General features: G+C 51.7%; 2 protein-coding genes across 2 annotated transcripts; both read right to left on the reverse strand.

The window, feature by feature from the left end:
- Window positions 1–4: 4 nt before the first annotated feature.
- On the reverse strand, window positions 5–7,786 carry TTC4 (tetratricopeptide repeat domain 4). The gene is made up of 10 exons (XM_054638412.2): window positions 7,631–7,786; window positions 7,443–7,560; window positions 7,210–7,371; window positions 6,253–6,330; window positions 5,402–5,526; window positions 5,054–5,140; window positions 3,961–4,175; window positions 2,742–2,823; window positions 1,581–1,663; window positions 5–694 (listed from the first exon to the last, which is right to left on the reverse strand). Exons 1-10 carry the CDS (start codon window positions 7,718–7,720, stop codon window positions 595–597), a joined length of 1,140 nt encoding a protein of 379 aa, XP_054494387.2. The 5' UTR covers window positions 7,721–7,786; the 3' UTR covers window positions 5–594.
- A 460-nt stretch (window positions 7,787–8,246) lies between these two features.
- Window positions 8,247–10,902, reverse strand: PARS2 (prolyl-tRNA synthetase 2, mitochondrial). Its single transcript, XM_077182549.1, has 2 exons — window positions 10,837–10,902; window positions 8,247–10,305 (listed from the first exon to the last, which is right to left on the reverse strand). Exon 2 carries the CDS (start codon window positions 10,287–10,289, stop codon window positions 8,874–8,876), a length of 1,416 nt encoding a protein of 471 aa, XP_077038664.1. The 5' UTR covers window positions 10,290–10,305; window positions 10,837–10,902; the 3' UTR covers window positions 8,247–8,873.
- Between the last annotated feature and the right edge of the window lie 3,101 nt (window positions 10,903–14,003).

Below are 14,003 nucleotides of genomic sequence, written 5' to 3' on the forward strand. Positions count from 1 at the left end.
TCAGTCTACTTAAAATAGCCATGTTTATTCCAGGTTCTGTAGGACATTCAGTAAGGTATCAAAAGGGTCAGTCAAACACTGCTCCAAACAAAGAGCTCTGCTGTAGCCTGGCCAGCAGCACAGCCAAGCAGGGACAAAGCAGCAGCTGCTGAGTCCCAGACAGGAACCTGACTGCATCCACCCTGCTGCAACAGGCAGGTTCCTCCCCAGGCCACTGCTGCTGAACCCCAGCAGCCACAGCCCACCCCCGAGCAGATCTGTGATGTTCTCAGGTAAGGAAGTACATTCCCAGCTGCTCTTACTGCAACCACAGCCAGTGCTTGGCACTGCTTCAGGTTTATTTCAAAACCACATGCAGCCTATCATAGAGGAGACCTTCTGCAAGCCAGCTGGGTTCCCTTTTAAACAAATAATCCCCTCATGTTAGCCCTTCCTTCTCCTGTGCTGCTCCCCTGGAAGTTTCCCTGTGTGCCAAGATTATTTTCCTCCCCTGAAGAGTGCAAGGTATTTTTGTTCAAGCAGAAGTCTGCAGCCTGGAGCTGGGCTAACAAACAGCAGCCTCTTGCACAGGATTCCTTGTTTCTTTCTTGCTCATTACAGTCGATGCACTTTCTTGCCAGAGAAGTATTTCTTAGAGAAAGGAGAACGCTTGGCAAACACCAAAACTGTCGGGGTCCCGGCCTTTACAAAATACCTGCAAAGATCAAAAGGAGTCCTTGGCTTCTTTGTAGCTGGCCCAGTGTCCTGCAAAGCAAGTCACTCTTGCCCAGCTCCATAAAGACTGACCCCTCAAAGGCTGGAGATGAGATTTTGTGCTGATTAGCAGAGCCGCTTGTAGCCAGGGCTAAGCACATCTGAGGAGAAGTGTTTTATGAATCAACTCCTCTCCCAACAGCTTCTTTTAATTAAGGCAGCTGTTATTCTCCCTCTGGAAGGAGGGCTCTTTTGCAGCTGCCCTTACAGCCTGGAATCTGAGGGCCTTTGGGCACTGCTGAGTTTTATGGGGTGACAGAGATGCCGCTCCCACTGGGACAGACCGAGCCCCCCACGCTGAGCAGCAGCTCCAGCCAGCTACGAGATGCTGCAACTCAGCTGCACAGGAACTTTCTGGCTTCACAAACAGCAAATTCTTCTCTCTCACCAACAGCACCACTCCTGAAAGGCAGTTTCAGAGCAGAAGAGTGCTGTGTGCTGCGCCGGGGGCTGCTCACGCAGCAGCATGAACAGCGAGAGCATTGTTAACCTTCAACGTGCTCTTTAGAGGCTGCTGCCTGTTTTGCTGCTTCTTTTTTTTTAAAGTAGTATTGTGTAGATGGGATCTGGAATAGCTCTTCTGTGCTGCTCAGCTGTGCCCAGCTCCCTTTCCTATCTCCATCCAGGCCTGGAAAGAGCTGTTCATTTTTTTTGGGGGAAAACACGTGTAAGTTGCTAAAGCCAGGCACAAAATCCATGCAGCTTTATACCTTCAAGAGGCAGGACTATTAAGTCAGAGAAGAGTTAGGACTATTTAAGAACAAACTGGACTTAAGGCTCATACTTTTTGCCCTTTTTCCCCTGGACATGGACAGGTACAGCCTCACCTTTCATGCTGCAGCACTTGTAGCAATGTGTGTTCTGGGTTCACCTCATACATTTCTTCTCTTTCTTCATCTTCAAAATAGAGCTGGGAAAAAAAAATTGGGGGGGGTGGGGGTGGTGGTTATTAAATGCCTAAGGTACATGAAGGAAAGCACTAAGCTGCTGAAAGCCCAGTAACAGCACACCATTATCAGCTGGGGCTTTATCAAACCTCTGTAGCTTGACCCAGCTATTGGATGCAAAATGCAGCAAGGCAGAAATTGCTTTGTGTGAATTCCAAGTTTTCCCTGTATAAACCAGCTCAGGCTCTCCTGGCAGTGGCAGCAGGAAGGCAAAATACACAGGCTGTTCCCATGCTTTACAGGTAATCAGTCCAAATCTAAGGGCTGCATTTCAACAGGTGAAATGCAGCAATGTTATGAGATAAACTGAGTGGGTTTAGAGGTATTTGAACAAAAGAGAGTTGATTTAAGAGATTAAAATCCAGCAATGGTGCCTTTGACTGTAAATACACACAGGATTTAACCTGGAAAAGTACACAGCCACTGTCCTTCTGGACCTGTCTGCTCACTGTACACAGAGTTGTGCTGCTGCTGCCTGGCACAGATGACACTGGAGTGGAAAATGAAAAATAAACATTCCTATCCTTCTATGTACAACTTCAGAAAAATTCTCAAAACCTGCTGCACCGACTCACAACCCTCCTTTGCTAAAGTGTTAATAGAGATAATCTAGATCTGATTATGTGCTCAAGTAACTCCACTTAGCTCTGATAAGAAATTATTTTTAAAATAATACTTTCTTATTTGTATTGACCAACTCCACAATGCAATTAAAAAACCAGGCCACCTATCAGCCTGATGATTTAAATCTTAATTATTGTTGCAAAGATGGAATCTAAGCAATATCTATAAATACCTTCTGTCAAATACAATGTAACTGGAAAACAACTTCCATTTTCATCAGTGAATTCTGTCAGCACATGTGGACAATGTTTGAGTTTATAAGTGAGGGGTTTAAGCTCTCTTGATTCCCATCTGTGTAAGGTAACCAGATGCCAACACTTTCATACCCTCAGAGCTGTGCACCTTCTCACTCCAGAAATAAAAAAAAAAACCCACACCACAACAACCCTGAAATTGAAGGAAAGTCAAACTTCTCACCTCAAGATTGTTGGGAAGGTACTTTTTTTCTAAATCCCAAGGAGGTAACTCAGCAAACATCACCATTAAATGATCAATAAACCTAAAAGCCAAAATACACTTGGTCAGCTTAGCCAAAGTGCTCAGCTTCAGTAACTTGTACACTTGCATTTGAATGACAACAAAAATACATTAGCAAATTAAACAGATTTGAAAGTAAGTTTAGATCACCAATAGTTCCTTCCCTTCAAACTCATCACTTTCCCAATAAATCCAAGGCCCTGTAATTCAGGTTATTGGCTTCAAATTTGAGCAGTGCAACAACTAATTACTTTTAACTTCCCATTTTTACACTGAAAAAGATGTCAAATAAACACCCTGCATTTTGTCTAAAGTGGATTTTCCTTTGACACAGTCCCGTGCTTCACCAGATCAGAGTGATGAGAAAATGTCTGTGTGTCCAAGGCTTCTTTATTTTGGTACTTGAGGAGTGTTGGGAGGCCAGTTTGTCCTAAAAATCCATTTCCACTTCCTTTAGTCACAAAAAAGCACAGTGAACACTACCATAAAAGTACCACAACTTTACCAGCCTGTTTGCACTGGAATTTTAAAACCTAAACTTATTAAAAGATCTGAGGGATACGTCTTCCAACAAACAAAAAGTTACAAATTCCAAGTCTGTTCAACACTACAAGATCAGAAATTGAAGTTAATATCAAGGAGAGTGGAATTCTGAGCTTGCCAGTCTGAGTCTGAAAGGTCTGCAGCACTTCAGCCAGATCTGCTGGAGGCCCTGAGGAGAACTTTGGGGTCACTGCTGGTTATGAAATGTCCCCTTTGGAAGCTTTTAATAATTTTTAACTTTTTTTTTTTTTTCTGAGATCTATTTGGAGGGCTTTGAAACAGCACCTTAATGAATCTCTAAAATCCACACGTGTGGATGGTCACAGGTATCCCTGGCCTCTAATTAATTATTGGCCTGAGTAATTGCACTCCAAGCCCCTTCAGTCACCCTGGCTAAATGTGTTTGTCTGCAGCACAAATTTAGATAAATCACAGAATAATTCAGGTTGGAGAGGACCTCAGGAGGCCATGGAGTGCAGCCCCCTGCTGAAAAGCAGGGCCAGCTGTGTGATTAGACATCTGGGGCTGCTCCAGCATGGCAGTGTTTCACTTGCTGCCTGTTCTCATCTGCTCAAACACCTCCTCAGTGCAAGAATGCTGCTGGCAGAGCACTTACCTGGAGCTCTCATGGAAAGCCACAGTGAAATCTGTCTGCTCGTGCTCAGGGTACAGGAAGAGGACAGGCCAGATCAGGCTGCCATCAGCATCCAAGTGCACCTTGGCCCCCATGGCACTGCCAGAGTGGAACCCATCCAAGGATATCTCAGCCAGGCCATCTGACACTTCCTCTTCTTCATCTGAAGGCTCAAGAACCAGCTTGATATTTCTTTCCTGGAGGGGATGGAGGGGAAAGACCAAAAACCAACTAAAAATCCAACAGTTGTGGTGGGGAGAATAAGAAAAAATTAGCAGTCAGCAAAAGGTCAAATGATGCTATCCTGGTTAATGAGTCAGCTCTTAAACATGCCATCCAAAGCTTTCCCACAGTATCAGACTCAGGTGACTGGACTTCCCAGTAGAACCCAGAACCTCAGCCAGATATCCATGACCAAATGAGGAGAGCTGGGAATCCAGAGGAACCCACACGTGGAGAGAAGAGCCCGAGAACACATGTGGAAAGGGATGCATTTAAAATCCTTTTCTCTGGGGTCTGCCAGGCATCACTACAGGGTGCAACTACACACACCAGCTCCTGAGAACATCTACTCTTTCAGAGAACTGAAGAAAGCTCACTCTTTTCCTTGGAAAAGCAGAAAAGCAACACCAGAAGAGATCTGACTGTATGTAAGAGCCTGAAATATTTTAATGTAGTTTAAACATTCACTGAGGAAGGAGAGGATCCAGGACTGAGTCCCTCCTGTACCTTATTGAACAGTTATCTTCTATTCTTCCACAGAATTAATGCCTGTGGGCAGCAGAGAAAGCCAGGTTCACTGGGCTGATGTGATGCTGCAGCCAGAGCACTCACAAAGCTCAGCCCATCTCCTAACACTGGGTCTGTATTTTGCATTAGTTGGTACCTGAAATACAGACAGCTGGGAGGTGGGGATAGAGCCATGCAGGCCTGGAGAATCATGGTTTTAACTCAAATTTTTTTTGCTCTATCCCTCAAAAGCCAATGTATGAGATCCAATTTTTAGAGAAAAAAGAGAGAGCTCTTAAAAAAAAAACCCCAAACCACAGATAACCAGCCCCTCTCAGCGACTCACCTTTATTGCTGCAAGTAAAATTTCCTTCTGACGCTGATCCTTGCTCTCCATCACCTTTGCTTTCCTGGCATCCCTGTCCTGAATTCGCTAGAGGCAAGGAAAGGATGAACTGAGGTCACACAGAGCAGGTCAGAGCCCACCACTGCTCTTCCCTGACATTTTCTCCTGCTGGAGAAATCAGTTTGGGTCCCCAGGAAGGTTCCCTCCAGCTCCTATCCCTGGCACATCCCAACACAGAGCCCATGGAAGCACCACTCCATCCTGCTTGGGGAGCCACACTACACAGAAACCCCCCCAGGGACCCCAAAGAGACAAGCACTGCAGATGCCAGCCTGCCTTCATCCTTACCTTTAATTTGTCAGCTTTATGTCTCATTTCCACGAGCTTTTTCTCTTTTGAGTCTATTTGCAAGCCCTCCTCACACCATGCTATTGCTTCCACGAAATTCTTTAGCTCCATGTGACAGAGAGCTCCTGGAAGGATGAATGTTTTAAGTTTCCAGTGTTGGAGTCAGAGTACAACTGCAAAAGTGGTGATTATATAGACAGCACTAGGTCTGGCACTTCTGTACTAAACATTTCTGTCTTGTGTGGTCATGTTCAACCAGAAACTTCCAGCAGGTCAGTTGAGAAGAAAATTTAAAGTATTTAATCAGTTCTTACATCACTTAGTCACAGAAATCAGCAGAATTATGCTAAAAGTGTCTGTTACAAAAAAAATTTATCATTGCAATTAACATTTCAGTATTTGTTTTGTTAGGAAAAATAAGAGGGGGACTTTTATGGAGTGGGAAAAAAGAACAGCATTGTGGAAAACAGGAAAAGTTATCCTGTACTCCACAGTACCTCTGATAGATATAGGAGATGAAGAACAAAAGGATATTTTGATTGAAAATGCAAAGCAAAAGGCAGAGCTCTGTTTTGGGGAGAAACAGCAACAACAAGTGAAGAGATCTCTTCCAGTAACTGCTTTCCCTTTCTGAAATGAACTCTGTCCAGAAACAAAGTATGATGCCCACTCACAGTAATTTCAGCTTTATAAACACAATTATTAAACACGCAAGGAAACAAGGCAACAAATAACAACAGCCTGTTTCAGGGCTGGTAACAATAGCAGCACAATCAGTAAAGTTAACATCAGCCAAGCATTTGGAAAGGACTCTTGGTGCTCCATGCAGCAGCACCAGCTTTAACTCTCACCTCTTATGATGGCTTTGAGATGGGTGGGCTTCAGCTTTTTGGCTTGGATGGCATCATTGAGAGCAGAACGGTAGTTCCCTGTAAAGCAAGTAAAAGTGCTCACTTGTATTTAAAATCTATTTAAAACCTTCACTTGTATTTAAAATCTAACCAGACACCAAGGTGACAAAATGGTTTGTGCAGAGACCCTGTAATTCACTGTTCCTACAATCACAGCGAGGTGAGAGGAGGGTAAAAAAAGAGCAAATTAAGAACAAGAAGTGAAAGGACAGAGATCAGTCACACAGGTGAGAGGTAAATAAGGTGGTGTGAGCAGGTCACCTCCCTGCTGCAACACACAGCAGCACTAAAAGGGCCAGAACACCCTCCCCGTTGGTAGGATGGTGGTAGCTGTAAGAGAATCACAGAATTATTAAGGTTGGCAAACACCTCCAAGATCATCAAGTAATGGTTTTAAACTAAATGAGGGTAGACTTACATTAGATATAAGGAAGAAATTTTTGACCATGAGAGTGGTGAGGCACTGGCAGAAGTTGTCCAGAGAGGTGGTAGGAGCCCCATCCCTGCAAACATTCAAGGCCAGGCTGGGCAGGGCTCTGAACAAACTTTAGTTGAAGACGTCACAGCTCTTTGCAGAGGGGTTGGACCAGATGGCCTTTAAAGGTCATCCATCAATTCCAACCCAAACTAGTCTATTTTTGAACAGACTAAAAAACCCACTGTTTTTGCCCTGTCCTGGAGCCAAGGCTCGAGCAGCAGGTAACAGCTGCAAGGAGCAGAGAACAAACCCTGCACGCAGCCATGTGCTGAAGCGAGCCAGCTCTTCAGGCTTCGAGGCGCCTCCTTCTCACGGATAACCTATCACACAACCAAAACAAACAAAAAGAAAACCCCAAAAGGGGAGGAGAAGCAGCTCTGGAGCGCGGAGCCGCGTTCCCAGGCGGTGGGAGCCCTTACCCAGGTGGAACTGTGCGGCCGCCCGGTTGGTGAGCAGCACCGCGTCCAGCTCCGCGTCCCCGCAGCGCCTCCGCAGCCCCTCCGAGTACGCGGCCAGAGCTCTCCCGTAGTCCTTCTCCTTGAAGTACGCATTCCCTTCGTTCTTGTACATGCTGGCCAGCTCTGCGGGGATGCAGGGGGTCAGGCTGGGGCAGGGTTAGCACCTCACCCGCGCACGGCAGGGCAGGGCGCACCTGCGGGGCTCCGCTCCTCGTCGAACAGCAGCGACTGCAGGCAGGCGAGCTCGGGCTGCCGCGCCGCGTCGATCTCGGCCGGGCAGCGCTTCATGAACATGGGGATGGCCTCCAGCTCCTGCGGACGGACACACGGACAGGCATACAGCGCCCCGAGTCCGGCCCCTCGCCCGGCCCCGCCGCCTCACCTGCTCCCACGTGTCGGGGTGCAGCGCTCCCCGGTACCGCGGCGGCGCCGCCGGGGCTCCGGACACGCCGTCCTGCTCGGCCTCCGCCATGCTGCCGCTGCTCCTCCCGCTGCCGCCCGGCCCCGCCTGCCACCGCCCCCGCCGCGTCAGGCCCGGCCCCGCTCCTTCCCATCGGCACCGGCATCCCACCGGCACCGGCGTTACACCCGCCCCGGTATCCGACCGGTACCGGTACCGGCACCGGCATCAGACCCGCCCCGGCATCCCACCGGCATTGGCATCCCACCCTCCTCCGCCTCAATCCCAGCCCCGCTCCTTCCAAGCAGCCCCGGCATCCCACCGGCATCAGCCCCAGCATCCCAACGGCACCAGTATCGGCACCGGTATCAGCCCCAGCCCCACTGCTTTCGACCCACCCCCCCCGCCCGCCCAGCAGGGATATTAGGAAAAAGCTCTTTATCAGACAGGTTGTGAAGCATTGGAACAGCTCAGAGAAGCGATGGAGTCACCATCCCTGGAGAGATTTAAGGGGCGGTGGGTATGGCACCTGGGGACACGGGTTAGTGGTGGCCTTGGCAGCTCAGGTTAATGGCTGGACTCAATGATCTTAAAGGCATTTTGATTCAGTGATTTTATTACAGTATTGCTCATGATCTCTAGATCTCAGATCGAGGAGCTGTGGCACAGGGTGAGGTGACCCCTCCAAGCAGCTCCCTGTCCCATCAGTGCTGATGGGATGGCACCAAGCAGTTCCTTGCAGGAGCCCTGCCACGGCAATCTTCCACCTTCATGGGCCCTAGGTGTTCCCAAAGAGATGCAAACAGAGGAAAGTCACCTTCCTTTGTCTCTCTTACAATCCTTCATGCTGAGAACATGGCAGTGAGGGGAGCCCTCCTGTCCCCCTGTGCAGTTTTGGCTGTCCTGTGCTCCTGACAGAGGCCATGTCCAGTCTGTCCCTGCCAGGCAGTGAAGGGATGCCCCTGCCAGAGCTCCCACAGCCACACGAGGCTACAAGTGCTGGAAAAAGCAACTTCCAGGGACCTGTACCCAGAGGGAGGAACATCCCCAGCCCTGTGGTGAGATGTGTGCTGATTCCAGCTCAACCTCAGCACCTGGCACACCTGCAGGACACCATGGCTGGCTTTGACATGAGCTGGACTTGCCTCTGCTCACCCAGAGCCATTGCCAGGGCTGCTCAGATGAACTCACTGCAGCAGACATGACGGATTCAGAGAGGAGCCATTTAAGGGACTTGCACTTTACTCAGCAGCTCTATGACTCCTTCTTTGGTAAGGAACAAAACCTCGCCGGCATTCTGATCCCAAACCTCAAAGACCGGGGGGTCCTCGCAGACCCTCTTCCCAGCCACCACCACGTAGGGGTAGCCCAGCCTCTGGGCATCCTTCAGCCTCTTGCCGATGGTCAGCTGGCTCCGGTCGTCCAGCACCGCGTCACCGGCGAGCTGGGGCAGCGCCTGGGCCAGCTCATCGTACACCTGCTCCAGCAGCGCCGCTCCCTCCTCCTCCTCCCTGCTGCCCCTCTTGGGGGGGATGAAGCAGAGCTGGTAGGGCGCGATGAGGCTGGGCCAGCGGATGCTGTCCTCGGTGGAGAGCACCTCGATGGAGGCCGCCAGGATACGGGTGACGCCCAGGCCGTAGCAGCCCATTTCTGCCAGCTGTGGCTTGTTCTCGGCCGAGGAGAACACAGCGTTGGCGACCGAGGAGTACTTGGTGCCCAGGTAAAACGTGTGCCCCACCTCGATGCCTTTGGTCTCGCTGAGCTTCTCCCCGCACTCAGGGCATGAGGTTTGCTCCCCGTTTAGCGTCTCCACGTTGGCCGCGAAGTGTCCCTGAGGGCACAGCAGCAGCCTGTCCTCGCCGATGTCAGCCGGCAGCTGGAACTCGTGGGACGTGCTGCCGCCGATGCTGCCCGTGGCCGCCCGCACCTTGACGAAGGGCAGCCCCAGGCGGGAGAAGAGGCTGCAGTAGGCGGCGCACACCTGCTCGTAGGTGCGCCGGGCCGCCTGCTCGGAGCTGTCGAAGGTGTACATGTCCTTCATGTAGAACTCCCGGCTGCGCAGCAGGCCAAAGCGGGGCTTGGGCTCGTCACGGAACTTCCTGGTGACCTGGTAGAGGCGCAGCGGGAGCTGCTTGTAGGACAGGCCGCTCTGCGAGGCCACCAGCGCCGTCACCAGCTCCTCGTGCGTGGGGCCCAGGCAGTAGCCGTGCTTGTGCCGATCCAGCAGCCGGAACAGCTCCGGGCCCATCTGGTCCCAGCGGCCGCTGGCGCGCCACAGCTCCGCTGAGCACAGGCTGGGCAGGTTCAGCTTCTGCCCGCCCACGGCCTGCATCTCCTGGTCCATCAGCTTGATCAGCTTCTCCATGGCGCGCACGGTGGGCGGCAGGTAACAGTAGCAGCCGGGGCTGGTGGGGTGGATGAGCCCTGCCTGCAGCATCAGCCGCTGGCTGCGGCAGCTGGGCTCCCCGGGCCGGCCCTCGGAGCCCGCCTGGCCGCCCGTGGGCAGCGCCAGCGGCTGGAAGAGCTGCGAGAGCAGCAGGCGCCGGGCCCTGCCCGCGGTGCCGCCGCTGTGCTGGGCCCTGGCCCCGCCGTGACGGGCACCCAGCGCCGGGACTCGGCAGCTCCTCAGCAAGGCCTCCATAGTGGCACCGAGAGGGCTGCGGAGGGAGACGGGACACAGCGGGGTCAGGGGCTGCAACCACCGGCACAGAGACACCAGAGCTCGCACGGACCCACACACACCTGAGCGCTCTCCGGGATGCACAGGTCACTACACGGACACGGGAATGCTGCACGGGCACACCTGGGCACGCACACCCAGGTGTGCACAGACAGGTGCCCCGTCACAGCCGAGCGCTGCACAGCGCTCACACAGCCCTGCGCGCTTTCCGGGACACACAGGTACGCAGACACGGCCCGGGCACACCCGCACACACACACCTGGCTGCACACGCGGGAGCGAACACCTTCCGGGGTGTACGGGTATGGGCACGGACAGGTGGGGATGCCGCGGAGGAACACCTGAGCACTGACACACGTGCACACTCGCACACGTGCACACTCGCACACCTGAGAACTCACAAACTTGCACACGCACACACACCTGAGCGCACACACCTGTACACACAACTCACACACGTGCACACTCACTCGCACACGTGCACACGCACGCCCGCGCGCGCACTTACAGCCGCGGGGGGCGCGCGCCCGGCCCCGCCGGCGCGGCCAATGGGGAGCCCCTCCCTGTCACGTGGGCGGACACACGCGCGCGGGGAGAGCTGGGCGGCGCGCGCCGCTCTCTATGGTTCCGGCGGGCGCGGCGGGCGCCCCCTGCCGGGCGGGAGGAGGACAGGGCCCACACAGGACCGGCGCCGTCAGGATTTGGGCGTCCCTTCATAATTAGGGCGCCTTTCCGAGGCTTGGAAAGCCGAGGAGGTGCCGGTTCTTGGGAGAGGTTGCTGCTATGGAACTCGCTGCCGTCCCATCGGCTCTGAGGGACAGTGGCCATTTGTCTGTCCTGCCCTTGGTAGAAGAGGTGCTCATCCCCTCACAGAGCGCTTTGCCAGCTCCATCCGCCCCCGCTGGTCGTGGGGTGTGAAAAACGCCAATCACTTGTTTTTAAAAGTTTAATGGTAATTAAATGGTTATAAAAATAGCAATACAATTAGCGTAATAATAATTTAGACAGTTTGGATTAGGACAATATGAGACAATAGAAACAAAGAGTTATGGACAGTCCAGGTACCTTTTTCTGGGCCAAATAAGCCAAAAAAAGACTCACGTTAACAGAGGATTAACCCTTAAAAACAACAGCCTGTTGCATATTCATACACCTCATACATGATGCATAAATTCCATTCAAATACAGGATTCTGTCTGGGCAGTGTCAGCTTCTTCCTCTTAACCCTGATGGTGTCTTCAGGCCTGAGTGAGGCAGGAAGAAGTTTGTTTCTTCTGATAAGAGAGCAATAAATTCTCTTTCTCTGAAAGATTTAGATGTCCTGTGGCTGCTATCTCACTGCAAGTCCTTTCTTTAAGAAAAAGTATCTTACATAGCATATTTTAACATTGTTATAACCTAAACTATATTTAACACACTACTTAAAAAAAATAATGCAGCATAACTTTCTAACAGAACACATATAATAGTCATTTTAATATTTGTGAAAAGCCAAATTACGCAAAATATACGCATAAAATACGCATTTTTCACACCAGGGCAATGACCTGCTCAAAGCACTCGATGCCAAATGTTTCCTATTTGTCCCTGAGGAGCTGCACTTTGGGAATGGCATCAGCCAGGTCAAACTCCACGGCTTGGCCCAGGAGTTCTGTCCAGCAGGAACAGTTCTTGCACAATGCCCACCCTCGTGTAACAGTAAAAAAAGAGCAAATAGAGACAGGACAAAAGGGGTCCCTGAAAGTAAAGTACTCCACTGGAGTAGGAGACAGCACTTGAAAGAAGAGTTAAATAATCCTTTTTAAATAGAGGGAAATAAGAATGAATCCTTATTTTAAAAATGGGATTTGAAGAAATCTTCACAATGCTTTTATAATGTGAAATCCCCATGTTTACAGAGGGCTTGAAATGAGCAAAAGCAAGGAACTAAAGGGCACATCTTTGATGCTCCAGGTTATCTAGAAGCATTAAAGTCATTAAAGAGTTGAGCCAGTTCTGCCAGGTGACTCAACACCCTGTGTGCCCAGAGGGAGCTGTGGCAGTCCCTCAGCAGCTCCGTGCTGGGATCTGGCCCAGGTTCCCTGGCAGCTCCCAGACCAGCCTGCCCTGGTTCTGTCAGGCAATCACTTCTCCCTCCATGTTTGTCACCACAATTAGGCACTGCAAACGCTGTGGCTGTCTGTGAGGCTGGAGATCAGGATGGATCCTGTGGGAAGGGAATGTGCTCACACCTCGGACACCCAGGTGCTGCTGTGTGTCCATGGGGATCTCCAGAGCCACACTGCAAACCCCTTTGTCCATCTCCCCAGGCACTGTGAGATTTTCACCAGGACAGAGGGGTTGTCTCCATTTCTATTGCTGGAGCCAGAGAAGTGAAACACATTTCCATCGGTGACTTATTACCTGCTGTGCTGATCAAAGGGACAAAACCATCTTGGATTGATTCTCCAGGGCAGTGTTTTAACCAGGAGGGTTTAAGGCTGCACAGGAGATGTAGTCTGTGGGGAAAGCTGATCTCTTATTAAATCAGCAGACAGGACTGAGTGCGGGGCTCAGCCCAGGGGTTATGTGCCTGAAAGCCTGTCTGGGCTCCTTATTTTTTCCAGCTGTGCTGGGGGAACCTAATAAAGGTACTGCTGTCCCTGCAGCCTTTCACCAAACTGCTCCCCTGCTGCTTTGCTGGGGCTGATTTATGGCACTGGGGCCAAAAGAGTGGCCTGGGAGGGGCGTGCCCTGCACAGGAGGGGCTCAGCTCCTGTCTGGGGCCTCACTCCTTGCCCCGAGGGATTTCCGGGAGGGAAAATGCTGAGGATGGGGAGAAGATAAATGAGAGACCAACAAGGCACTAGCAGCTGTCTTGAATCAGTGCCTGGCACAGCACCAAAGAGATCAAGGGGTCAGTGTGAGAGTAGCCACTGGGCCGGTGGAAAATGGTTCTTCCCTTTCCAGCAGCATCCCCAGGAAGCACCAGGGCAGAGCTAGGGAAGAGAAGTCAGGGCAGGTGAGAGGCCAAGTCATTTTGTGGTCAAACCTCTCTCCATCCTGCAGAGGATTTGCAGTTTGGGCTCGGGGTGGGCACAGGGGGGTGGCACATCCCATCTGCCCTTGGACAGGCTTTACACAGCTTGTAGGGTCTGTGCCCCCACAGTGCTGGCTCACACCCTTGGCTCACAGATTTGATCCCCTCCAGTGATGTTACTATAACTGCTGGACAATGTTTTTATGCCCAGTGGAGTGGTGGTTACAGGTCCTGCCTTTGATTTGCCCCTTGGGGAATATAAAATTACTGCATAGCCCCTGCAGCCTGGCAGCTACCCCAGGTGCAGGGGCTCCCTGTGGGGTAACCCTTGGGTGCTTTCCACAGCTCCCCCTGAGCAGACAACACTTTTGTTTTTTCCCTGCTGTTTTCCAGCCCTGCCTGCACAGGGGAGGGGACATTCCCTGGGGAATGGAGATGCTGGGTGCCACGGTGATGGTTGCCATGGCAAGGGCTGCCACCATCCCCTTGGGGACCAGAGCTGTCAGCATGTGCCTGCAGGCAGTCCTGGGGACATGGGCAGCCAGGGGAGAGCTGGATGTGTGGGGGCAGCTGGACTTACTGGGGTTGCTCTTCTCACCTCCCAGACTGTCTGTGCCCGCTGGGAAGCAGCTCCTTGCACAGGATGGTCCAGGACA

Source organism: Agelaius phoeniceus, chromosome 8, assembly GCF_051311805.1.
Source record: "Agelaius phoeniceus isolate bAgePho1 chromosome 8, bAgePho1.hap1, whole genome shotgun sequence".
Lineage (NCBI taxonomy): Eukaryota > Metazoa > Chordata > Aves > Passeriformes > Icteridae > Agelaius > Agelaius phoeniceus.